This window comes from Salmo salar, chromosome 01, assembly GCF_965601325.2.
Source record: "Salmo salar chromosome 01, fSalSal1, whole genome shotgun sequence".
Taxonomy (NCBI): domain Eukaryota; kingdom Metazoa; phylum Chordata; class Actinopteri; order Salmoniformes; family Salmonidae; genus Salmo; species Salmo salar.
Genome location: NC_138291.1, coordinates 34,100,296 through 34,126,211, shown reverse-complemented (window position 1 = coordinate 34,126,211; position 25,916 = coordinate 34,100,296). Strand labels below are relative to the sequence as shown.

The 25,916-nt window shown below is 44.2% G+C and overlaps 1 protein-coding gene and 1 long non-coding RNA gene across 2 annotated transcripts in view; both read left to right on the top strand.

The window, feature by feature from the left end:
* aqr (aquarius intron-binding spliceosomal factor) overlaps window positions 1-14,439 on the top strand; it is a 61,204-nt gene extending 46,765 nt beyond the window's left edge. The window contains exons 32-35 of the mRNA XM_082973741.1: window positions 6,459-6,544; window positions 9,704-9,878; window positions 11,235-11,348; window positions 13,866-14,439. Of these exons, the coding sequence (XP_082829867.1) occupies window positions 6,459-6,544; window positions 9,704-9,878; window positions 11,235-11,348; window positions 13,866-14,204 (714 nt within the window). The 3' untranslated portion in view covers window positions 14,205-14,439. The remainder of the gene's footprint in view (window positions 1-6,458; window positions 6,545-9,703; window positions 9,879-11,234; window positions 11,349-13,865) is intronic.
* Window positions 14,440-15,930: 1,491 nt separating this feature from the next.
* LOC106601549 (uncharacterized) lies at window positions 15,931-18,325 on the top strand. The gene is made up of 2 exons (XR_001328026.3): window positions 15,931-16,213; window positions 17,600-18,325. It is a non-coding gene; the product is annotated as an uncharacterized LOC106601549 (long non-coding RNA).
* The last annotated feature ends 7,591 nt before the right edge of the window (window positions 18,326-25,916 follow it).

Below are 25,916 nucleotides of genomic sequence, written 5' to 3'. Positions count from 1 at the left end.
TTTAGAATTGTTGCGTAATGATTGCTCTTATAAAAGCACGTTTCACACCAGCAGCAACAGGAGCTGTAGCAGCAGCTCTCACGCTGTCTGACAGATTTTCCTCTCTAACTAGGCTCTGTATCTGTATGCTGTGCGTGTGCGATGAATAAGAATCATAACGACTACCGAAAATACACAGCAATTTAATTCCACAAAATTAGGTAAATGTACCTATAGACTGATGAGCATGTGCTGTATTTACATCGACTGGTATTTTCATCAATTAATAGGCTAAAAAGCATTATTTTGCAATGGGATTGCCAATTTGCCTATTTTATTTATCAGCTTGAGAAAAAGATCGGCCAAAAACCGGCTTTTACCGGCTAACGGAAACCCGGACACACACACACAAAACCATGTAAATACACAGAAACCCATTCTTTGGACAGCTCATGAGAGTAAGGCAACACAGATTTGGACACATACAGTGCATTCGGAAAGTATTCATACCTCTTGACCTTCTCTACATTTTAACGTTAAAGCCTTATTCTAAAATGGATTAAATAAAAAAACAATCCTTATCGATCTACACACACTACCCCATAATGACAAAGCGAAAACAGGTTTTTAGAAATTTTTTCAAGTGTATAAAAACATACAAAATACCTTATTTGCATAAGTATTCAGACCCTTTGCTTTGAGACTCAATTGAGCTCAGGTAAATCCTGTTTCCATTGACCACCATCCTTGATGTTTCTACAACTTTATTGGAGTCTACCTGTGGTCAATTCAATTGATTGGACATGATTTGGAAAGGCACACACCTGTCTATATAAGGTCCCACAGTGCAGAGCAAAAACCAAGCCATGAGGTTGAAGGAATTGTTTGTAGAGTTTCAATACAGGATTGTGTCAAGGCACAGATCTGGGGAAGGGTACAAAAACATTTCTGAAGGTCCCCAAGAACACACTGGCCTCCATCATTCTTAAATAGAAGAAGTTCGGGACCACCAAGACTCTTCCAAGAGCTGGCCTTCCAGCCAAACTGAGCAATCGAGGGAGAAGGGCCTTGGTCAGGGAGGTGACTAAGAACCCGATGGTCACTCTGACAGAGCTCCAGAGTTCCGCTGTGGAGGGGGGGGGGGGCCTTCCAGAAGGACAAACATCTCTGCAGCACTCCGCCATTCAGGCCTTTATGGTAGAGTGGCCAATGGAAGCCCCTCAGTAAAAGGCACACGACAGCCCACTTGGGATTTGCCAAAAGGCACCTAAAGGACTCTGACCATGAGAAACAAGATTCTCTGGTCTGATGAAACCAAGATTGAACTCTTTGGCCTGAATGCTGAGTGTCACGTCTGGAACAAACCTGGCACCATCCCTACAGTGAAGCATGGTGGTGGCAGCATCATGCTGTGGGGATGTTTTTCAATGGCAGGGACTGGAAGACTAGTCAGGATCGAGGGAAAGCTGAACGGAGCGAAGTACAGAGATCCTTGACGAGAATCTGCTCCAGAGCGCGCAGACTGGAGCGAAGGTTCTCCTTCCGACAGGACAACGACCCTAAGCACACAGCCAAGACAACGCAGATGTTTTTTTATTTTTAAGTCAAGGTCTGAATACTTTCCGAATGCACTGTACATGACTCTAAGCATGATGGGATGTTAATTTCTTAATGAACTTTGGAACCACACCTGTGTGGATGCACCTGCTTTCAGTATACTTCATCTCTAATTTAATCAAGTGTTTCCTTTTTATTTAGTCAGTTAACTGAAACTCACTGATTAGCCAGGTAGTGTTCCAACCGGGGCTGAAGCCGTCCCTTGTTAGAGGTGAATGATGAAAATCAGCAGTGTTGTGCTGCGCACCTCAAGGCCCTGGGTTTGAATAGCTCTATATTCCGCTGTGGACCACAGTACAGTGAGTCTTAGGAACTGTTCACATGCATATGCATCGGGAGCAAGTTTAACATATCTCAAATTTTTTGCATACTATGCATTTTTAAGGACTTGTAGTTACTGGGGAAATGTTAAAGTGCTCTCTTTAAATATTTTATTTAAAAAATATATATACATTTAACTAGGCGAGTCAGTTGAGAACAAATTATTATTTACAATGACTGCCTACACCGGCCAAACCCAGACTTTAGAATGGTGATGAATAGATATTTTTTATAAACACTAAAGCCGTTTGCTGTGTTTAACCTGCTACCTTAACTGTGTGAATGGGTCATTTGATTAATGCACACAATCACATTAATGCAAACTCGATTTAGAGCGATCACACTCATGCAAACATCCATAGGCAGGTCAGGGCTAATTTAGATTGACATTGATAGAACCCGTAACAAAAGCGATAAGGTTAATCAGTCCACCTAGTTATTCACTGCGACGCTGTGGTGGGAGGGATGAAGGGAGAGGGAGAATGACAGAGGGAAGGAGGGATGTTAGGAGCCTGCACTGAAATCAATCTCTCCTTCTCTTCCGGTGGGTTCGTTTTCTGAAAGCAGTGGTAGGGCGCTGCTACACACAGGGACACTCATACAGATGGACTCAGAGTTTGGACGACGGTGTCATAGAGAGAGAGTTATAATTCTCTACCACTGCCTCCTCTGTGTGGGTCGCTGACCTCTCACTACACCCAGCATAGCCCTGGGAACCCACTCAACCAAGTGAAAGATGGGACAATTAGGCATGGGCAATTCCCCGCAAACAGTTTCACGGAGACTCAGATTTTTCGCTTTAAAATGTATGTCAAACAAAAAACATTGGTTGCTAAATGAATCAACCATACATCTATATGTACAAGGACTACTTTTAACAATTTACAAAAAACATCTACTTGAAGAACAGTGCAGGTGCAAAGTTTGTTAACAATGCCGGTTTGTGCTGGTGGTGTCATCATTCTGCTACCAAACTTTGCATCTGCGCTGTTCAAGTAAATGTATTTTTTGGTAAAATGTTCTGTGGAATTTGTTAAAAGTAGTCCTTGTACATATAGTTGTATGAGTCTGTGTCACCTTGTTACCATGGAATTTCCTGCTTACGGTCTTCAGTAGTTACCTACAGGCACATGAACAAGAGGGAAGAAGGGGAGAGCAGAGAGAGACCAGAGATACAACAATGAATATTTGAATCCGGTGACCATCTGCTGAGATTCAGTATGACAGTGATGAGAAAGAGAGCTAGTGTTTTTTTCTTTCTGGTCGGGTGTCTTCTGTCAGGGATTCTAGTGTGTGTGTGTGTGTGTGTGTGTACACTAGAACAGATCCCACTACCCTTGGATGTGTGCCTGGCTGCTTGCTGTGAAGTCATGACCTCTGCGATTCCCTCCCTGGAAGATTTCACATAAATAACTTAACACAATGCAAAAGCCCCCGGGAAATCTATCTAGCCCCCTCTCTCTCGCTCTCTCTCCCAGAGCTAAAAATAAAAGGTTTCAGCCGTTGCTCTGCGCTGGAAAATATGGTGAAGCATTTTGGCTGAAATTGCACAGCATATTTTCCCCCTTCAGTTTCCACTAGGCTATGCCATTGGGTGGGTGGGTGTTGTGGGGTAACAGTAGGCCCGGTACGTGGGTGGGAGGTCCTGAGAGCGACTGGCCATAGTGTCTGAACAGACACATCTCGACGTCTCACGCTGTTGTAAAAGTGACATTGTTGCTTCTAGTGCTGCACCTGTTCTTTATAGCAACAGGGCGATCTAAATAAATATTGGTCCACTTCCTGGTTTTTCTACCTCCCTCTCTCCCTGGCCTTCCTTTTTCCCATAAGGGGACTCGGAGGCGGTTTGACTTGTGGGACTCCCAAGTCAATGAATAGTGCATTAGCCCAAAAGAAAAGGCTACGATAGGATGATTTATTTAACGCTATTACTGTTCTGAAGCTCTATGGCTCTTCTCTTCCCTCTGGAGTATTGATCCACTCAGGAGAATGGAAGAGGCTGTCTCTTGCTACTGGGATACCCATCTGGCATTCTTCGTCACCTAGACCCTTCCAGTCAACATTAATGGTTCACTGGTAAGGTCTTGAACTGTCTGCAATGCGCAAAGCGTAGGTTGATGGATGAGGGTTTCGATTGAGACAGCCTGGGTCTAGCTATATCAACTGAAGTCGTCATGAACTACTTTAGTGAACAGCTCAACCTATTAGATACTGTATGCAACACTATTGCATAAGGCTGACAATAAAGCCTCCCAAAATCAGCTTGTTTCCTCACTACAAGGAAAAGGAATTCTTTGAAATGTGCTTCTTATACGGACAGGATTGCCGGGGATAAAGCAACTCGCCTGACACGCGATTCCTCGGCTTCAGAAATCCCGGCTATTTCCCTCCTATAACAGCCATAAATTGTGTTGTCACCCTGAGTCTGTGAGGGCCAGGTAAGCAGCCTGGGTAGTGTAGGTAAATACCCTGGGCTGGGCCCCTCTAAACCGTATTACACCCCCCTGCCTCTCCATGTGGCCCAGCATGATTACAGCAGGAACAACACATACCATTCCCTCCTCTGTAAGAAGATCCGCTGCTCTCTGGGTTTTTAGGAAGGGAGCTCAGCTCACACTCTCGCTCGTAAACATCTGAACTAAATCCGGCCATCCTCAACACACGCATGCCCTCATGTTCACTAATCTACTGCAGAACACACCAGCCACCGCAGAGCTAGCACTTTGCAGGTTGTTTCCTGTTTTAATGTCACATGCACAGGTACAGTAAAATGCGTTTCTTGCCAGCTCTAACCTCAACAATGCAGTAATCAATAATGTAATACTAAAAATAACAAGGTAGAACAAAAACATAATATATAAACATAAGAACATGATTAAGTAAGTAAGCATACTATATAGAGGGTCAGTTCCAGTACCATATTTACAATGTGCAGGGGAGGTACTGGATCAATAGAGGTAGATATGTATGGGGTAAGGTGACTAGGCATCAGGATATATGATAAACAGGGTATCAACAGTGTATATGATGATTGTATGTGAGTGGGTGTGTAGAGTGAGTATAAATGTATGTGCATATTATGTGTGTATGAGGAAATGGAGAGTGTTTTGTATGTGTGTTGGAGTATCAGTGTGCTTAGTGTGTAGGGCCCTGTGACTGTGCATAGAGACATAAATAAGAATAAAATAGGAAGGTCAACTCAGTCTGTGTAGCCATATTTTTGTTAGCTAGCTATTTAGCAGTCTTATGGCATAGGGATGGAAGCTGTTCAGGAGCCTGTTAGTGTCAGACTTGATGCACCGGTACCGCTTGCCATGTGGAAGCAGAGAGAGAACAGTCCATGGCTTGGGTGGTTGGAGTCTTTAATGATTTTCTTTTTCACGCCACCTGATATAGAGGTCTTTCCGAGCAAGGAGCTTGGCCCAATGATGTACTGGGCTGTCCACACCACCCTGTATAGCACCATGCGATCGAGGGCGGTGCTATTGCCATACCAAGCAGTGATGCACCCAGTCAAGATTCTCTTAATGGTGCAGCGGTGGAACCTTTTGAGGATTTGAGGGCCCATGACAAACCTTTTCAACCTCCTGAGGGGGAAAAAGTGCTGTCGCGCCTCCTTCACGACTGTGCACATGTTTGGACCACTAATCTCTAACTGATTTGGACACCAAGGAACTTGAAGCTCTCGACCCGCTCCACTGCAGTCCCGCTGATGTGGATTGGGGCATGCCCTCCCCCGTTTCCTGTGGTCCACGATCAGCTCCTTATTCTTACTGACGTTGAGGGAGAGGTTGTTGTTCCGGTCCCACACTGCCAGGTCACTGACCTCCTCCCTGTAGGCTGTCTCATCGTCGCTGGTGATCAGGCCTACCATCTTCGTGTCGTCAGCAAATTTGAGGATGGTGTTGGAGTCATGTGTGGCCACGCAGTCGTGGGTGTACAGGAGGGGACTAAGTACACACCCCTGTGGGACCCCCGTGTTGAAGGTCAGCGTGATGTTGCCTACCCACACCACCTGGGGTTGGCCCGTCAGGAAGTCCAGGAGCCAGTTGCAGGTGTTCAGTCCCAGGGCCCTAGGCTTGGTGACGAGCTTGGAGTTGAATGCTGAGCTGTAGTCATTGAGCATGAACAGCATTCTCACACAGACATTCCTCTTATCTAGGTGGGTGAAGGCAGTGTGGAGTGCAATTGAGATTGCGTCGCCTATGGATCTGCTGGGGCTGTATGCAAATTGGACTGGGTCTAGTGTGCCTGGGATGATGGAGTTGATGTGTGCCGTAACCAGCCTCTCAAAGCTTCATGATTACAGATGTGAGGGCTACAGGGCGGTAGTCATTGTGGCGTGAAGCCTTAGAGTTCTTGGGAACAGGAATGATGGTGGACATCTTAAAACGTGGGGATTACAGACTGGGTAGAGTACCTGGATATAGCTGCCAGTTGTTCTGAGAACGCACCCTGGAACACCATCGGGCCCGCGGCCTTGCGGGTTTTGGCCTGATTTAAAGACGTGTTAAATAATGGATGTGTGTGTTCCTCTTTAGGTGACGACGGTGGACAGGTTTCAGGGTCAGCAGAATGACTACATCATCCTGTCACTGGTCCGCACCAGAGCTGTGGGACATCTGAGGTAGGCACTTTACCGCACAACACACACACACTTCAACACAAGCAGAAATCCACCACACCAGTCACTTTACCCTGCAGAGGAGCTTTTTTTTTATTTATTTTTATTTAAGTATGTCTTTTTAAAGAGTCTCTTGGTATGAATAAATATGGAGTTTTCTGAAAGTTGGTTAGGTCTTTGCAGACTTATTTCTCATGTCACGCACAGGGTGGATAAAGTCAGCTTTTGAGGAGGTAAAAAAAGGGGAGCGTGCAGCCGCACTAACCATTTTTTGTAAAGTTCAGCTGCAGCATTGTGTGAAGATGATTGGGGTGAGGGTATCGAACAAAGAGCAGCTTTACCATCAAAGGCTTTTTGTAAAACAGCCTATTACAGGTTCAAAGAGCCCTGTTGGTAACCCCTCGCCTGTGTTAAGTTGTCTTTTTCTGCTCTTTATCGCAAACTCTTTCTTACCATTTTTGTCGGTGTCCCTGTCTCTGTCCCTCTCTTAACCTTTCGCTTCCCCTTTCGCGTCTACTTTTACTCTTTTTCTCTTGCTGTTTCTTTCTCTCCCTCTATTCCTTTCTCTCTCTCTCCCACCCTCCGTCTCCCTCTCGCTCTCTCTGAATTGATACCTAGTGAAAAGACCTTTCATTTCCAGGCTGCTGTGAGATACCCACGAGCCCCTCTTCCTTAATACGCTGCATATTAAACACCAGGCAAACACTGCCACAGTATTTTAGCTCTCTGTACCAGGCCACGCGCACACATACTCTCCCTCTCCTTGTGATATATAGTGGTGGGTGTGCTGGTGTAATGGGTTTTTATGGATGAAGGCCTACCCCATTGGAGTCGCGACACAGCCGACCGAAATTGAAGTCTCCAAATGGCGCTTTGGCTGGATGAATAAGCCATCCTCTCTTTTGAAGCCTCTTCTAGTTTAGCAGCAAGTGCATAAAGCCAGGGCCAGAAAAACACTTAAACTCCCTTTTCTCTGTGTCTGATAAAGGAGTAGATTGATGGGCTGGTGATGAAGTGGTGCGTGTGGGCCAGGGAGAGTCGCCAGTTTATCATGTTGTCGTCACCCAGGCATGCCCTCGTCTCGCCTATCTCCCGTTTAATCTTGTCTCACACGGGAGATTACACACTTCTGCCTAATTCACAGTTCATTCTCTGTCTCTTTATATGTGGAGTGGGTTTTAAAACACCTCTATTATGGCCAAGAGTTAGTTATTTACTGAAGAGGAGAGGAAATGCTGTATTGTAACTGCAAGACATGAGCGTTTCATCAATGAGACATTGCAAGTGTTCTTTTTGAATGGCTTTGTACTTTATACTATGATAGACATTAAACCACTGTTGAACATGGCCCTATGAATTCTCAAACGACCCCTTCAATAACAACATTGCCTACTTGTCTGTTTTGAGTATAGAAATACATCAAGCTAGAGAGGATCTCTGTGACTGATTGTGCTAACTTAATTCATATATTGGTGGCCTTTCTGAATGGGTGGGAAAGCAGTGATTCATGGGAAATTCCCCCTGCTGTCTCTCCCACGCTGCGGTATTGCCTCGCTTCACTCCACTCTGCTCACAGCAACCCGCTGCCATGCAACTGACCGTATGACAAGCTGACCCCTGGATCTGACAGTCTAGGAGAAGCCCTCCCACTGAGAGAGACACATACATAGACAGACACACTGTGACAGGATCACACACACGCATGTACTGGGACACACACACACACCGGGTCAGACGCAGACACACACTGACAGGTGCACAACAGCACACATGTGCAGGTATACCCAAATGTTCACAGAAACGCACACACGCACACCAGAGAGTAGACATGCAGGGCCACCGACACACCTCGACGGGCACAGACAGACTCACTGCCCCTCTACGTGGCTGCTTATGTCAAGGAACCACCCAGCTGGGCGTCCTCTACCCCTGCACACAGAGCTGTTTCCCCAGGCCAACACTGCTTCTGATTGGCTCCTCTCTTGTCAGGCTCTTTGCTGATTGGAGGGCTTCTCTTGTGGTTTGTTTCTGTGGCAGTGATGTGTTTTTAGGTAGCTTTTCCATGGTCCACGTTCTTGACTTGTTGTTGCCTTGTTAACTAAAGAGATTACTACACACACACCGACACACAGTTTAACACAGCACACCATACTAACACACAAGTGTAGATTCATCTCGTGGTCTACTTGTGTTCATTCCACATCTTGTCTGCGTATGAATGTATGTTTTGTGTGTTGAATACGCCAGAGAAATCTCCTCCCTTCCCACGTAAAAGCCTTCACCTCGGTCCATGTTGACAGGAGCAGTAGTGGTGGAACTGGAGAAGGTATTACAGGCAGCTGTTATACAGTCATTTGATATTTCTACCTGGAACTACCTGCCTTTGTCTTGGTTGAACTACTGCCTCTCTAAGGTCTGAATACAGTAGATAAACCTACTGGTGTAACATAATGGCTAACCAGCAGCCCATTGGGAACAGTTGGTTCCCTGCTTTTACCCATATAGTCCAGAAGTTGAAATGAGGAAATATTGTGCTGCTAATGTGCGCTGTCTTTTCATGGCTGCTTAGATAAATGAGGCATATATCATACATATATCTATCCCATAATGTCACTGGCTCCTCCCTGGGGACCAGGACTAGTAGAGTATGGCAGCCTCTGTTTTATTAAACACGCCACTACGGTACGGCTGTATTACAGCCAGGGAAACAGAGAAGATTCCAGACTCCCCTCTCCCTCCTGCTAATCCTTTAATTCCATTGGATGGAAAGAAAGTAGCCTATCTCCTCGCCCCTCTGCCCTTTTCTTTTGTCTGTCGCTCCTCTCGCTGTATTTTCTCTCCCTCTCGTTCCTTGCCCTCTGCTTTTTCTCCTCTCGCCATCCGCCCCTCCCTCTCTATTTTTGTATTTATCCTCACCTTTGCCGCCTTATCTTTCTTTAAAGACTCTACTCCTGCTCTCTCATCTCTGTCCCTTTCGCTCCTTTCCAGTTCCTTTAGAAATGTATTTTTCTCACCCACTTGCTTTGGGAGTGGAATGGCTGTGTAGATAGTGTATAAGCTTGTGATTTATAGGCTAAATGCGCCAAGTGGTTTAAAATGTAATATTTCTCTCTCACTCCCCCTTCCTCCTCTTCCCCCCTCCCTCGCTCGCTCTCTCCACAGGGATGTGAGACGGTTGGTAGTAGCCATGTCCAGGTCCAGACTTGGCCTCTACATCTTTGGACGGGTCAGTCTGTTCCAGAACTGCTTTGAACTGACTCCTGCCTTCAACCAGCTCACTGCCAGACCCATGAAGCTCCACATCAGACCCAATGAATACTACACACAGGGACAGCCTGTGAGTACATACACAATCACACACAGAGACAAACGAATACACACACGCAAGCATGCAAGCTTGAATATGTGTTCATGCACACTATCAGGCACATGCACACTCAGGCACAACTACACACAAAACTATTTGACTCAAACACTTTCTCACACACAGACATTTCTATGCAGTACCCTTTCCAGCTCCTGCATAGTACATACCCCTTCATCCCCACTGCAGCCTAATCCTGCCTGTCTGAATTCTTAATGGATGGAGTGATTCCCCCCCCCTCGTTCTATCCAGCCTCTTACCCACCGGCCCAGTCAGTTAATACCATTCAGGTAAAGGTAGACTGTTACAGACAGGGGGGAAACAGTATATTATTAACCCCCAAAGGTCACCAGGCAAAGCCAGTCTACCCCAAACCATACCCCCTCCAGGATAGTGCTAGACGGTGTACACACACACACACACACTGGCACAAGAGCTCCAGTTCCCGGGGGAGATAGTTCCTCTAGGCGCGCACATGTGCCCCCCTTGACCTATCAGAAGAGTGCCTTCCCGGACGCTCCACTTTCCACTGTCTTTCCCATCCCTCTCTGAGCCTTACTCATTATAGACAATATAATAACACCTATCTGGGACCTGTTGTAAAGCACATAGAGAAATCATGTAATATTCACTTTGTCTATGCTTAGTTGCCCTTGATGACATGATAGTGAAACGTGATTTGGCTAATGTATAGTTATTGTAATGCTGTGGGCGAGTTGCACTTAACTCTTTCCCCTTAACTTGCAGTAAAATAGTTTTAAGGGGAAACAGTTAAGCGCAACTCACCCACAGACTTTACTGCGCGCCCACTGGTTGAATCATTGTGGAATAGACATCTGTTCCTAGTGGGCAGTCTTGTTTTGCAATGCGGCAGCTCCCTGCTCCCACCACACACACACACACACACACACACACACACACACACACACACACACAGCCCAGTGGACCGCTGCAATGCCAGAGTAGTACTTATGTTTAGGGGGAATTCATTAATGCAGCTGAGAGAATATTCAACTCACCCACCAGGCTCTGTCTTCCTATTTGCATATTCCCTTTCTCTGCCTCTCACTCACTCACTCACTCACTCACTCACACTCTCTCTCTCTCTCTCACTCTCTCACTCTCTCTCACACTCTCTCTCACACTCTCTCTCACTCTCTCTCACACTCTCTCACACTCTCTCTCTCTCTCTCTCACACTCTCTCTCTCTCTCTCACACTCACTCTCACACCGTAGGCGCATTAATAGTAAGTGGTCTAAACTAATCGATTTGATGAGGACTGAAGGGAGAAATGAATAAACCGTAAACCATCTCTCTCCCTCCTCCAGAGAGAGCCTCGTTCTTCCCAGCTCGACCAGGTGATCAAGAACATGCCGGAGATGGCCAACCTGGTCTACAACATGTACATACACATGATCCAGAGCACCCAGCAGTACAGACAGGTAACTACTGACCTCACTACACCCAGCAGTACAGACAGGTAACTACTGACCTCACTACATCCAGCAGTACAGACAGGTAACTACTGACCTCGCTACACCCAGCAGTACAGACAGGTAACTACTGACCTCGCTACACCCAGCAGTACAGACAGGTAACTACTGACCTCACTACACCCAGCAGTACAGACAGGTAACTACTGACCTCACTACACCCAGCAGTACAGACAGGTAACTACTGACCTCGCTACACCCAGCAGTACAGACAGGTAACTACTGACCTCACTACACCCAGCAGTACAGACAGGTAACTACTGACCTCACTACACCCAGCAGTACAGACAGGTAACTACTGACCTCGCTACACCCAGCAGTACAGACAGGTAACTACTGACCTCGCTACACCCAGCAGTACAGACAGGTAACTACTGACCTCACTACATCCAGCAGTACAGACAGGTAACTACTGACCTCACTACATCCAGCAGTACAGACAGGTAACTACTGACCTCACTACACCCAGGAGTACAGACAGGTAACTACTGACCTCGCTACACCCAGCAGTACAGACAGGTAACTACTGACCTCACTACACCCAGCAGTACAGACAAGTAACTACTGACCTCGCTACACCCAGCAGTACAGACAGGTAACTACTGACCTCGCTACACCCAGCAGTACAGACGGGTAACTACTGACCTCGCTACACCCAGCAGTACAGACAGGTAACTACTGACCTCGCTACACCCAGCAGTACAGACAGGTAACTACTGACCTCGCTACACCCAGCAGTACAGACGGGTAACTACTGACCTCGCTACACCCAGCAGTACAGACGGGTAACTACTGACCTCGCTACACCCAGCAGTACAGACGGGTAACTACTGACCTCGCTACACCCAGCAGTACAGACGGGTAACTACTGACCTCGCTACACCCAGCAGTACAGACGGGTAACTACTGACCTCGCTACACCCAGCAGTACAGACGGGTAACTACTGACCTCGCTACACCCAGCAGTACAGACGGGTAACTACTGACCTCGCTACACCCAGCAGTACAGACAGGTAACTACTGACCTCACTACACCCAGCAGTACAGACAGGTAACTACTGACCTCACTACACCCAGCAGTACAGACAGGTAACTACTGACCTCGCTACACCCAGCAGTACAGACGGGTAACTACTGACCTCGCTACACCCAGCAGTACAGACAGACGGGTATCGGGTGACCTCGCTCCACCCAGCAGTACAGACTGGGTACAGGCTAATAGTCCAGCAGTACAGACTGAGTACAGGCTAATAGTCCAGCAGTACAGACTGAGTACAGGCTAATAGTTCAGCAGTGCAGACTGAGTACAGGCTAATAGTCCAGCAGTGCAGACTGAGTACAGGCTAATAGTCCAGCAGTGCAGACTGAGTACAGGCTAATAGTCCAGCAGTGCAGACTGAGTACAGGCTAATAGTCCAGCAGTGCAGACTGAGTACAGGCTAATAGTCCAGCAGTACAGACTGAGTACAGGCTAATAGTCCAGCAGTGCAGACTGAGTACAGGCTAATAGTCCAGCAGTGCAGACTGAGTACAGGCTAATAGTCCAGCAGTGCAGACTGAGTACAGGCTAATAGTCCAGCAGTACAGACTGAGTACAGGCTAATAGTCCAGCAGTGCAGACTGAGTACAGGCTAATAGTCCAGCAGTACAGACTGAGTACAGGCTAATAGTCCAGCAGTGAAAGATGCACCTAGCTCCTCCAATGTCACCTATCAGTTTATTTACCCACACCTGAGACCGGTTAATACTGGTTCTCACAAACACACCTGCTCCAATACAACCTCTTACAGTAATTCATCCAGGTCTTAAGTATCTTTATCCCTCATCTGTTTTTAGGGTCTGTAATTTGTTAAACTTTATAATGCAGTGGTGGAAATAGGTCAGATGTAAGAGAATTGTTTTAGTTCTGCATGCCGAGCCTTAACAGGCCACGAGCCTAACATTTTAGATGAGGGAACCAGAGTGAGTTTTAATTAAAAGAGCAGTGCATTCTTTTGTTTGACACCGTGGGGAGTGGATAAAGGAGGGGGGATAACGGGTGATGCTAAGCTACCCCACCCCTCTTATCCCCCGCCTAAAGTGGCAGGGCTGCAGTGGAGAGGGAACTTTTGTTTTCCAAACATAACAGGGAGACGAGTGCCCCTCCCTAACCTGTCCCTAAGGCATGTGCATGGATTCTGTCCTCAACCAGAGAGAGCAAGAGAAGGAAGGAATGAGAGCAAAAGCGATAGAGACAGGAGGACAGAGGGGGGGGGGGGGGGGGGGTGAGACATGAGATGAGCAGTGATAGAAATTGTTTTCTTGGTACAGCATGGAAAATCTGTTAGGGTCTTGTCTGAGACATTTTGTCACGAATTCAAGATATGAACATTTTAATAAATGTAGGAATGATATGGTGACACCCTGCTTATATACACCCACATTCCTCATCTTCCTCTCTTTCCCTGTGTTCTCTTCCATGCCCAGCAACAGCAGAAGCTCCTGCCTCCACCTCGGCAGACCCAGGCAGAGGAGGACCAAGCCGAGACCCCAGTTGAAGTGGAGAACCAGGAAGAGACCCCAGTTGAAGTGGAGAACCAGGAAGAGACCCCAGTTGAAGTGGAGAACCAGGAAGAGACCCCAGTTGAAGTGGAGAACCAGGAAGAGACACCGATGGAGCAGGAGCCCTCAGGGGAGGCCGGCACAGAGAAGGTGCCAGAGGAGACACCAGAGAAGGTGCCAGAGGAGCACCCCAAAATGCCAGAGCACCCTGGCCGAGATAGCGACAGTGATGGAGAGGAGAGTGACGAAGCGGAAGCACCTTAGAGTGGGGCCTCTCTGTGGGCCTCTGCACTGCTTTATCTGCCATAGATGGGGCCAGAACTGGACTGTCCCTTAGAAAAGAGCTTGGAGCTAAAATGATTATCCTGTTTTAGAATTTTTTTTCTACTGAAGCCGTGAAGATCTCTTGAGAAGCCTTGAGGATAATGTTTAATTCGATTTTCCGAAATGGTCTGTTTTGTAATCGATACTTTTTTAGTAAAATAATTCTCAATGTGAATGCAGTCTTGAGTTTTTAATTTTCTACATACATTTACAGACACCCAGCCATCCTATTTAATCCTTGTTCAACTCTCCCTGTCGTGTTACTCTTCCAGTCTACACACTCCCGTTCTGCCCCGCCCTCAGACAGCGTCACTGTCATCTGTCAATCTGATTGGCTCGCCCAATAGCGTCTGGACAAGTTGACGCTAAGCTGGATTTATAGGTCAGTCACCGTGCACATGAAGCCACGGGGGGAGAGAAGCCGGTACATCAGACATACTGTATCACTCACAACTCCACTCAAATCATCAGTGTCCATATCCGTATTTGGAAACAACTGGACACAGTGGCATACAGTTCACTGAGATTTTGGTGGTGGATTAGAGCCTACCCTGCCCTGAATCCCATTTCTAGCCTCATTGGCCCTGGTAGTGAAGAGGCCACAGCCTGCAGGCTCACAACACAGACTGGGAATTTAGGCATTATCATGCACCCTCTCCCCAAGCTACACTCCCACTGTCTGAGAGGAGAGATCGCGTCCATAGCTGCTCAAGTCACAGTACAGTCGTGATTCAACAGACCTGAACGCAGCCAAGCTAGAGAACCAGTAGTGCTTAGATTAAGGGAAATGGTTATCATTGAGAGCAATGTATGTAATACGATTATACAGTTTTGTTTCAGTGTACTGGTGTCATCTTCAAAGGCTGTTTAGACATTCAAAAAATGTTAATGTTTGATTTCAAAGCCTCTGCGACATCAAAGCAGATGTACTCTAGTCAGCCTAGAATAGATTTCTCTTATGTGTCAGTTACACTGAGTGGACAAAACATTAGGAACACCTCTTTCCATGACAGACTGACCAGGTGAAAGCTATGATCCCTTATTCATGTCACTTGTTAAATCTACTTCAATCAGTGTAGATGAAGAGGAGGAGATGGGTTAAAGAAGGATTTTTAAGCCTTGAGACATGGATTGTGTATGTGTGCCATTCAGAGAGTGAATGGGCAAGACAAAAAATGTGTGCCTTTTGAACGGGGTGTGGTGGTTGGTGCCAGGCGCACCGGTTTGAGTGTGTCAAGAACTGCAATGCTGCTGGGTCTTTCACGGTCAACAGTTTCCCGTGTGTATCAGGAATGGTCCACCACCCAAAGGACATCCAGCCAACATGACACAAATGTGGGAAGCATTAGAGTCAACAAGGGCCAGCATCCCGGTGGAACGCTTTTGACACCTTGTAGGCCATGTCCCGATTTAATGAGGCTGTTCTGATGGCAGAAGGGGTGCTCAATATTAGGAAGGTGTTCCTAATGTTTTGTACACAGTTTAAATCATAATCCATAAACAATTACAGGGTTAATTAATTCAGTTGTTATTTGTATGATAAATATTCCCTTACAACTAGACTTGTCCCATAAATCCCCAGTTTCTTCTCTGCGTTGGTTCTGCATGTGCAGTGTAACACACTTTTTAAACCTACAACAACCAGGATTTTTTTTATTTTGCAACCGGTCCATGAATGCACACATTGTGTCATAGCCTCCCTCTAGAAAACAAATTACCAATTATCTTTATCTCGAGCTGGCATTCCGTTTCCCCTAGCAGAGCCTTCCTTGTTGCAGTAAATTAGCGTTAACTGGGAGGAAGAGGCCACTCATACAGACTGACTTTACTTGGCATTGGCAGCTCCAAGCAGGAACTAAACTGAGACAGGGGGATATCCATTCCACAGGCAAGGAGGAAAAACAGGCTCATACTTTCTCAAAGAACTCTCAAACTTCCCACATCTGAAGGTGAACATGTCTTTTATACTCACTCCACAGGTACTCTCCACAATATGACTTTACATAGCTCTACTTCGCAGAGCTTAATGGCTTTCTACTTGTTAACCGTTAACTGCTATTGGTTGATGTGTCACAATCACTAACTGCATGCAGTAAAACAGTGCTATGCATTTGTCTGTGTGCAGAGGAAGTACTGTGACTGCACTTCTCTACGTCTTTTAAGGGTCTTTTGTAGAAGGTGAATTTAAAAGACACAAAGGTATGACAGTAAACTGTTAGAGAGATGATTTGATGCTGTGATTTCTGTACTTTTCTGTTCTCAGGATGTTTTTCTTCAGGCATGGTTAAATGTTTTCATATTGCTTCAAAATATGAAAGCAACTTTTATTGCCCATCTTATCCTAAATTGTTGAAATAGTCAATGGATTCTGGGAAAAGTAGTGTTTTTGGAATGCTAATATTGTCTGATGTTTTTAATACACTGTAAAGGGCGTTCCCTGAAGCACGAGACAACCTCGAGATTAACCAGGGCAGCTGATCTCATCACACGGTCTGTCTCGCCACAACAGGATATTACACAGAACAGACAAGGAAGAGGGGAGGAAAGTGTACAATACCTCATAAAACTGAAATAGCCTTGCTAATCGATCTGATCGTTGGCTTTTGAACGAGTCAGTCTGACAGTTCCTACTTCAGCTACTGAGCTCTTGGAAGATTTTCTTTTGGATAAGACCACGGATTGAATAAAATTTAAGTTTATACTTTTTTGCATCTGCAGTTAAAGACCAATGAGTGTTATATACACTGACTGCAAATGAATCCTTAGCGCTTGCTGTTCACTGCCACTTTGAGCAGTGTCAGGTCCACTAAATCTTCTGTAGGGAAGGCGTAGACTCACTGTTGACCCCAGCGGGTAGGGAGCGTGGTGATAGCGGGGAGTGTCGAGTACATCCACATCAACTGGACCGGCACATTCAATCTGATCATCTCCAATTACAGATGGGAGTGTCAGAGTTTATATCCTGTGATTGAATCACCATAGATTGGACCCGATACACTGGGCGTCTGATCTGAAGTCTGGGAGCCATTGATATTTGTATGGGCGATGTATAGATGGGATTATGCAAATCGAATCATCTGAAGGGATATTAATCGTCTCTGATCACATGGGGAGGGGAACAGCTCTGGCAATATAAATATTACTGTTTCCCTATTCTTTTTTTATGAGAAATCAATACAATAGACAAGTTTGGCTAACAATTTCTTATTTCTGTCAACTCTGCAAATTCCATCTTTGTGTGATGCAAGTTGCCTATTGTTTGTATTCATGATTGATTTGTTAACGGAATGAAAAATGTCAATCTTTTTCCCCTTCTCCTCTTCTCTTTCTCCCAGACTAGGATGGCCAGTTGCGGGTCGTGTTTCTGGAGCATTGTGTGGCTGGTGATTTTACTGATCATAGGCTGGCCCCTCAGTATCTTACTCGGGGGGCTGTATGGCCTCATCACCCCCCTGACCACCTGTGTGGGCCTGGACCGCCTGTCAGACCTGCTCCTGGAGGGGGCCAACCTGGGTCGGACCTGTGCCCAGAACATGAAACACGGCAAGGCAGTGTGCTGAGACCGGTCCTGGTCCTGACTGCTGGTTCTGGTCCTGTCACCGTGGAAACAGACAAACGTTTCCTGCACAGAGGAAGAGTCACTGTTACTGTTCATGCCAAAGGCCATTGTGTTATTGTTCGTCTTGTCACGTTATTGAGGTGTTAATATAAGTCCAAAGCCAAAACACAAGGAAAACTTCACTTACCAAACTTTTAACAAAATGATTATGCTCGCTCTATAAAAGTGCTATTAACAGTGGATGTTCTTTTTTTTGTTTGGGTTTATCTATTCTACAACTTGAAATACAGATACTTTGCATTCATAGCCTGAATTTGCTGATTTTAATTCATGATGACATCCTGCACAGTGCAGATAAGAATGTTCTAAAGCTTAACTTTAACAGTAGAGCAGTTATGGATTTAAACTAAAAGTGATACAATTATTTTGAACTTACATAGTGTTTATTGATCGAATTGTCATTAGACAGAAAATAAAATGTCTGCCTGTCTCTAATATTTTACATAGGAATATCTCTGCATTGTCAATCCTCAGAAACATTTTCAGACTGAAGTGGAAGATTTAAATTGCACTTTTACAAGTTTACAAGCTCTCTATTTCTCCACCTCGAAATGAGGTAGTACATTGTGGAATTCCGACTACTGGTCCACTTCTCTTACCTTAGGGTTAACTACCTCTTACCTTAGGGTTAACTACAAACTTTAAAATGAAGTTTCAGTTCTCTCTGTTTGACTATACACTAAGCCTTGTCTCACGGCTTATAAATCCTCCTCTAACCTGTCTCCTCCCCTTCATCTACACTAATTGAAGGTGATTTAACAAGTGGCATCAATAAGGGATCATAGCTTTCACCTGGTCAGTCTAGTTCATGGAAAGTGCAGGTGTTAATGTTTTGTATGCTCAGTGTACATGAGAAGATAATGTAGAGATGGCCATATGCAGTAATTGGAAATGTATGCCAAATAAGGAAAGTGCCAGCTCATCAGCGTTTCTTTGCTTATAGGGAAGGTTTTGGTGTGAACTTGTTAGATGATGAGAACAGATGGAAATCTGGATGAAGTCCTGTAACATATTTTGATGCACTGTGAATGTCAGATACTCTAGGCTCTCCCTCAATAAAGTGCTGAGATTTATGGATCTATCAGCAATCATAAAAGTTCAACTTCGACCCTTAATGTGAAATGCAGAAATTGCAGAATTCAGTAACTGGGGATAAGAATAAGCATTACCTCTCTAAACTATGATAGGTGGCCATTTTTAATTGCCTATTGGTGAATTCAAATTCTCGCGGAAGGATTACCTTATGTCACCTTTCAATGAGCTTTATTTTTTCTCAAACTATGTGATTTGGATCTTTCCTCATAGCACAGACGAAGTTCCTTCTCTCAGTGAAAGTCAGCATCACCTTGACTTTTGTTTAAAAAGCCCACTCCGGCACCATAGTTCAGCAAGCAATTGAAAGGTCCACCAGAGATGCCATCCTTTCATCTCTTCGTGCTCTCATGCAATTGGGACATGAAAGAGACGAAACTTGAAAAATAGCTCCAGTTCAAAGGAAATGCACAGAGAACACAAGGTCAGAGTGGAGAAAGAGAGTGGAACATTCCAACTTTTCAAGCACATCTATCAGGAAGTTCACTTTTGCGAAACCTGCGTCATGCTTAAACCATTCATCATGGACAATTCCTCCTTCAAGAATAAAAGCAAGAGTAAATGCACACTGAAGGATGATGCATTTAAATGAATTGCAGAGCTATGAAAGTCCAATTGAAACAGTGGGTTATGCTGGCATGAGTAATGCAAATTATTGGTAAATTCCTCTATTGTGCTAGATGAAGTACCTTTATAGTTTTTGTCTCCTTAAAATTCTTCCCCATCTTGTTTTGATTGACACAATGCATCAACTTCAAAAAAATAGCCCAGGTTCTAATACTTTAAAATCCCTATTAGGATTTATCCAAAACACTCCTGCTGAGTGTAGCCTTTGCCATTACCAAAACCAGGGGAGCTATATGCATTTGTAGATTAAACTATTCAAATGTAATTCATGAAAGATTTGTCTTTTTCCCAAAGCACTATTTAAACTCATTTTCTCGCTCTCACTTTTGACTGATACACATTGTGACAATAATTCTCTAATGCTTTTTATATGGGGAGTTCTAATCTTTGCAAAAATTCATTTGAAAAAAGATGTATGCTTCCCAAAATCTTAGTGAAATATTTATGCGAGTGCCATATGAGACCTAGTTGGGCTGATTTTTTTTCTCCCAAAAGTCCTGGGGGCAGAAAACAACTTGCCAAAAACTGCCTGATTTTAAGTTTGTCTTTTTTCCATCTCCCAGAAGTCTTGGCAGGGGATGAGGCTTGGTTGGCTGGAGCAGCCTAGGCATGGAAGCCAAGCTGACAGCGTCGTGCTGAGAGGCTGCATGTGAGAGGAAGCGAGAGAGAAGGAGGCGGGGTAGAGAGCAAAGGAGAGAGAAAGATAGGGAAGGGGAAGACTGAGGGGAGATGGAAGAGAAAAAGGAGGGAGGAAGAGCGAGAAAGAGAGAGAAGCTGAGAGAAAGATAAAGGAGAGAGGGAAGAGATTCGGCTGGGCTGGTGAATATTTTTTGGGGGTGTGAGATTGGGGATGGAAAAAGACCGGCGTGCCTCGCTGGGAAGAAACCTGGGTGGCTCAGAGAAAGGAAAATGTGGCTCAGCATCCAATTAACCCCATACTGCTTTGTAATTTCACCCTCTCACACACAAAAAAATACAGGGATACTCCTGTACTGTTAACTCAGGGAATGTCAAAGTTGGCCACCTCTCAAAGGGAGAGGAGAGTGTGGTATGCTAACCTGTGTCTGTGCAGTGCACCAACAGGAGCTCACAAACTCATCACAAATGGGGTTTGCTTGTGCTGATGGTTGTCTTTATACTGTAGTAATGTATCTTATGAACCTGTGTGTTATTAATGTGTAATAATTAAGCATTAAGGCATGAGGGGGGCCTTATACCACAGCTAAGGGCTCTTATGCACGACACAATACGGAATGCCTGGATACAGCCCTTAGCCGTTATATATTGGCCATATACCACAAACCCCAGAGTTACAGCATTAAATTAGAGCAGTAAAAATACATGTTTTGTCATACCCGTTGCATACCACAGCTGTCAGCCAATCAGCATTCAGGGCTTGAGTCCTGGTTCGAGCCTGAATGCTGAATGGCTGACAGCCGTGGTATATCAGACCGTATACCATGGGTATGACAAAATATTTATTTTTACTGCTATAATTACGTTGGTAACCAGTTTATAATAGCAGTACGGCACCTCTGGGGTTTGTGATATATGGCCAACATACCACGGCTAAGGGCTGTGTCCAAGCACTCCGCATTGTGTCGTGGATATGAATAGCCCTAAGCCGTGGTATATTAGCCATATACCACACCTCCTCAGGCCTTATTGATTAATTATACAGTTGAAGTTGGAAGTTTACATACACCTTAGCCAAATACATTTAAACTCAGTTTTCCACAATTCCTGACATTTAATCCTAGTAAACATTCCCTGTCTTAGGTCAGTTAGGATCACCACTTTATTTTAAGAATGTAATATGTCAGAATAATAGTAGAGGGAATGATTTATTTCAGCTTTTATTTCTTCCATCACATTCCCAGTGGGTCAGAAGTTTACATACACTCAATTAGTATTTGGTAGCATTGCCTTTCAATTGTTTAACTTGGGTCAAACGTTTCGAGTAGCCTTCCACAAGCTTCCCACAATAAGTTGGGTGAATTTTTGCCCATTCCTCCTGACAGAGCTGGTGTAACTGAGACAGGTTTTTGGCCTCCTTGCTTGCACACGGTTTTTCAGTTCTGCCCACAAATTTTCTATAGCATTGAGGTCAGGGCTTTGTGATGGCCACTCCAATACCTTGACTTTGTTTTCCTTAAGCCATTTTGCCACAACTTTGGAAGTATGCTTGGGGTCAATGTCCATTTGGAAGACCCATTTGCGACCAAGCTTTAACTTCCTGACTGATGTCTTTAGATGTTGCTTCAATATATCCACATCATTTTCCTACCTCATGATGCCATCTATTTTGTGAAGTGCACCAGTCCTTCCTGCAGCAAAGCACCCCCACAACATGATGCTGACACCCCCGTGCTTCACGGTTGGGATGGTGTTCTTCGGATTGTAAGCTTCCCCCTTTTTCCTCCAAACATAACGATGGTCATTATGGCCAAACAGTTCTATTTTTGTTTCATCAGACCAGAGGACATTTCTACAAAAAGTACGATCTTTATCCCCATGCACAGTTGCAAACCGTAGTCTGTCTTTATGGCAGTTTTGGAGCAGTGGCTTCTTCCTTGCTGAGCGCCCTTTCGGGTTATGTCGATATAGGAACCGTACCTGTTTCCTCCAGCATCTTCACAAGGTCCTTTGCTGCTGTTCTGGGATTGATTGGCACTTTTTGCACCAAAGTACGTTCATCTCTAGGAGACAGAACGCGTCTCCTTCCTGAGTGGTATGACGGCTGCGTTGTCACATGGTGTTTATACTTGCGTACTATTGTTTGTACAGATGAACGTGGTACCTTCAGGTATTTGGAAATTGCTCCCAAGGATGAACCAGGCTTGTGGAGGTCTCCAATTTCTTTGAAGTCTTGGCTGATTTCTTTGGATTTTCCCAAGATGTCAAGCAAAAAGGCACTGAGTTTGAAGGTAGACCTTGAAATACATCCACAGGTACACTTACAATTGACTCTAATGATGTCAATCAGCCTATCAGAAGCTTCTAAAGCCATGACATAATTTTCTGGAATTTTCCAAGCTGGTTAAAGGCACAGTCAACTTACTGTATGTAAACTTCTGACCCACTGGAATTGTGATAGTGATTATAAGTGAAATAATCTGTCTGTAAACAATTGTTGGAAAAGTTATTTATATCATGCACAAAGTAATGTCCTAACCGACTTGTCAAAACTATAGTTTGTTAACAAGACATTTGTGGAGTGTTTGAAAAACAAGTTTTAATGACTCCAACCTAAGTGTATGTAAACTTCCGACTTCAACTGTATAACCGGAGGTTTGAGCCCTGAATGCTGATTGGCTGAAAGCTGTGGTGTATCAGACCGTGTACCACGGGTATGACCATTTTTTATTTATTTTTTCTAATTGCTTTGGTAATCAGTTTATAATAGCAATAAGGCACCTTGGTGGTTTGTGGTATATGGCCAATATACCTGTAACGGTTGTCGTCGGGAATAGAGGACCTAAACGCAGCAGGAATGTGGATGCTCATCTTGTATTTATTTTAAAATAAAGAGAACACCAAAATAACAAAATGAAGAACTCACGAACAACAAAACAGTCTTGTCATGCTCACACAGGCAAAACAAGAAACAATCTCCCACAACACTACACCAAACAATTACCCATATATAGGACTCTCAATCAGAGGCAACGAGAAAGCACCTGCCTCCAATTGAGAGTCCAACCCCCCATAAACCTACCACAAACCAGAAAGAACATAGAAATACAAAACATAGAACATAGACCAAAACCCGGAAATAATAAATCAAACACCCTACTACATACACCACCACCCCGAAACACATAAACAAAATACCCTCTGCCACGTCCTGACCAAACTACAATAACAAATAACCCTTATACTGGTCAGGACGTGACAATACCACCACTAAGGGCTGTATCCATGCACTCCGTGTTGCGTTGTGCATAAGAACAGCCCTTAGCCATGGTATATTAGCCATATACCACACCTCCTCGGGCCTTATTGATTAATTATAATACGTGCAGAACATACATTATGTAAGCATTAACTGTATGTAAACTATAGCTTTAATTAAAGATGGTGCATGTTTACAAAGTATGAAGCACGACAAGCTGTGAGCTTTGAACACGCTTTCTGGAAATTAGTTCAGAATTATACAATACATTCTTGGTCTTATAACCCGATTAGCTTTTCCTTTTCAACCTGCTTTTCTCTTACTTGATGAATATGGATGCTGTTGTAGGCATGCCACTTCTTTCATATTTAATAAATAGGCTTGTTTTGGTGGACTGCACTTGGGGTGAGGATCTGTTTATCTTTCTATCTATCCAAGATCATAACATCAAAACATTATTTATTCATTTTATACAAATATTACCTTGGTAACAAATGCTCATCAGTTACTTATTCTGTTCAGTGCTCCGCATATCTGTGCTTTCATTGATTTCATTTCCACATGTGAAAATGTGTTGGAATCATCCAGTGTGTGTTGTTCATAGCAGCCCTAATGCCATGGTGCACCCAGTACCTTCTCCAGGTTAGAAGGTCTGAAGCAAAAACATGTTCAAGACAATCCAGTTGCCTCTCAGTTCAGAGTTGTGTGGGAAAGGACTAAATGCTTTCATAGCATATGAATTGAACCAGTTCTGATTAACTGTTAAAAACTGAAACACACTGAGTTGCATCTTATGGAACCAATCTTGCTCAATCTATTGTGAAAGCACATTTAAAGCATTACGCAAAAGATGTGCTTCAGGGGTGTGAATTGGGGCCTTTACATTTGTTTATTATTATTAGTCATTCCCAATGGAAATCAAATCGACTCACTTTTGCTCGACAGTTTGGCCCCTATGATTGTGGTTTCAGTCCCCAAAAAAACGTGTTTCTCCTTCAGGGTGTGTGATTAAGGAGGTGGCACAGGAAATATGATAGTGTCATGTTTATTTAGCCTCAATGACTACTGCTAATGTGGAAATCTCAGTATGTGAATATTTGAGCAGCTTCCAAAGTGTCTCTTCCCCTCACTCTGGCACTGCCTCCCGACATGTTGTGCGCTATCGTACCCTTCTCCACTCAGAAAGGATTTTTCAGACGAGGATAATAATTCAGTTTAGCCAAACTGTATGTTCATAGCAAGACAACAATGTTTGAAAACAGGGGCAGAATGATGAGGAAAGCAGGCCTAGGCTAGCGTTCATTATGTAATGTAAAAACAACGAGTAGCAAAATGAGGACTATGGCTTGGGGTCGGGTGACAGCAGCATATGATTCATGGCTCGTTGTGCCCTTTTGTGTTTCTTCCTTGTGGTTGACCCCTCCAATGCTCTCAGCCAGTGTTATTTTAGACCAACTTGTTCTTTCTCTGTTTCAAGAGCACAGGCAGTGTCATCTGAAATCTGTAATGTCTTGTCCTTTTAACAAAATATGAAATAGTTCAACACACACAAACTGGTAGTCATGAAAGGAACGCGTATTTCTGCTATTCTGATGTGGAATTTGAATTTGTCAATTTAAAGGCATCCCAAACTTATTTGCTACCATTACATTAAATACATTATTGAAATTGCAGACGGAATGAGTACAGAATTATGCAAATGATATAGTTCATGTTGGCATATAGCCATTATATCACAGCTATCAATAATAATCAAAATGTCTATTTTAGAAAATGATTTACTCAATAACAATAAATAATGCATTATGGTTATTGCAATGGTTATTGATTTATGCAAATCCAATCACCCAAATGTATGAGTTCCACAATTGAAATATCAATTTCTTCTTGGAAACAGACATGAATTAGACAGGCCATGTAGGCCTATACAATGAAAACAGGTTCAACTGAATCATATATTTCACAACTTCAATTTCGTGCTGTTGCTTCACAATGCCTCAATGACTGACCTCTCCCTCTGCTTAAAGAGAATCCAGAATGGTGGGGTTTGGAATTTCTATTCTTAATCATGGAAAACAGCTGCTGGAGCCAGCTGTGTGGCACAAGTGGTCTCCCCATATGCTGCCTGCTGTTTCATCCCATCTTAATGTCTATTGTCTGGGAATTGTTACTACTGTAACCTATAACAAGCTTCTTGGCCTTTTCCATGTGCCTCTGTAAATTCCAAGTGCAATCGAACTAGTTGCCTATCCATGTACCACATGGAATTAAACGTGTTATCATTATAATCAATCAACCAATGCTAGAATCTGCTTAATTTCCCACAGAATAGGATCAATAGAACAATGTTCTGGGAACTTGCGGCATCAAGATGTCAACTAAGATGTCATTTTAACAATAAGGAATCAATGACTTCACA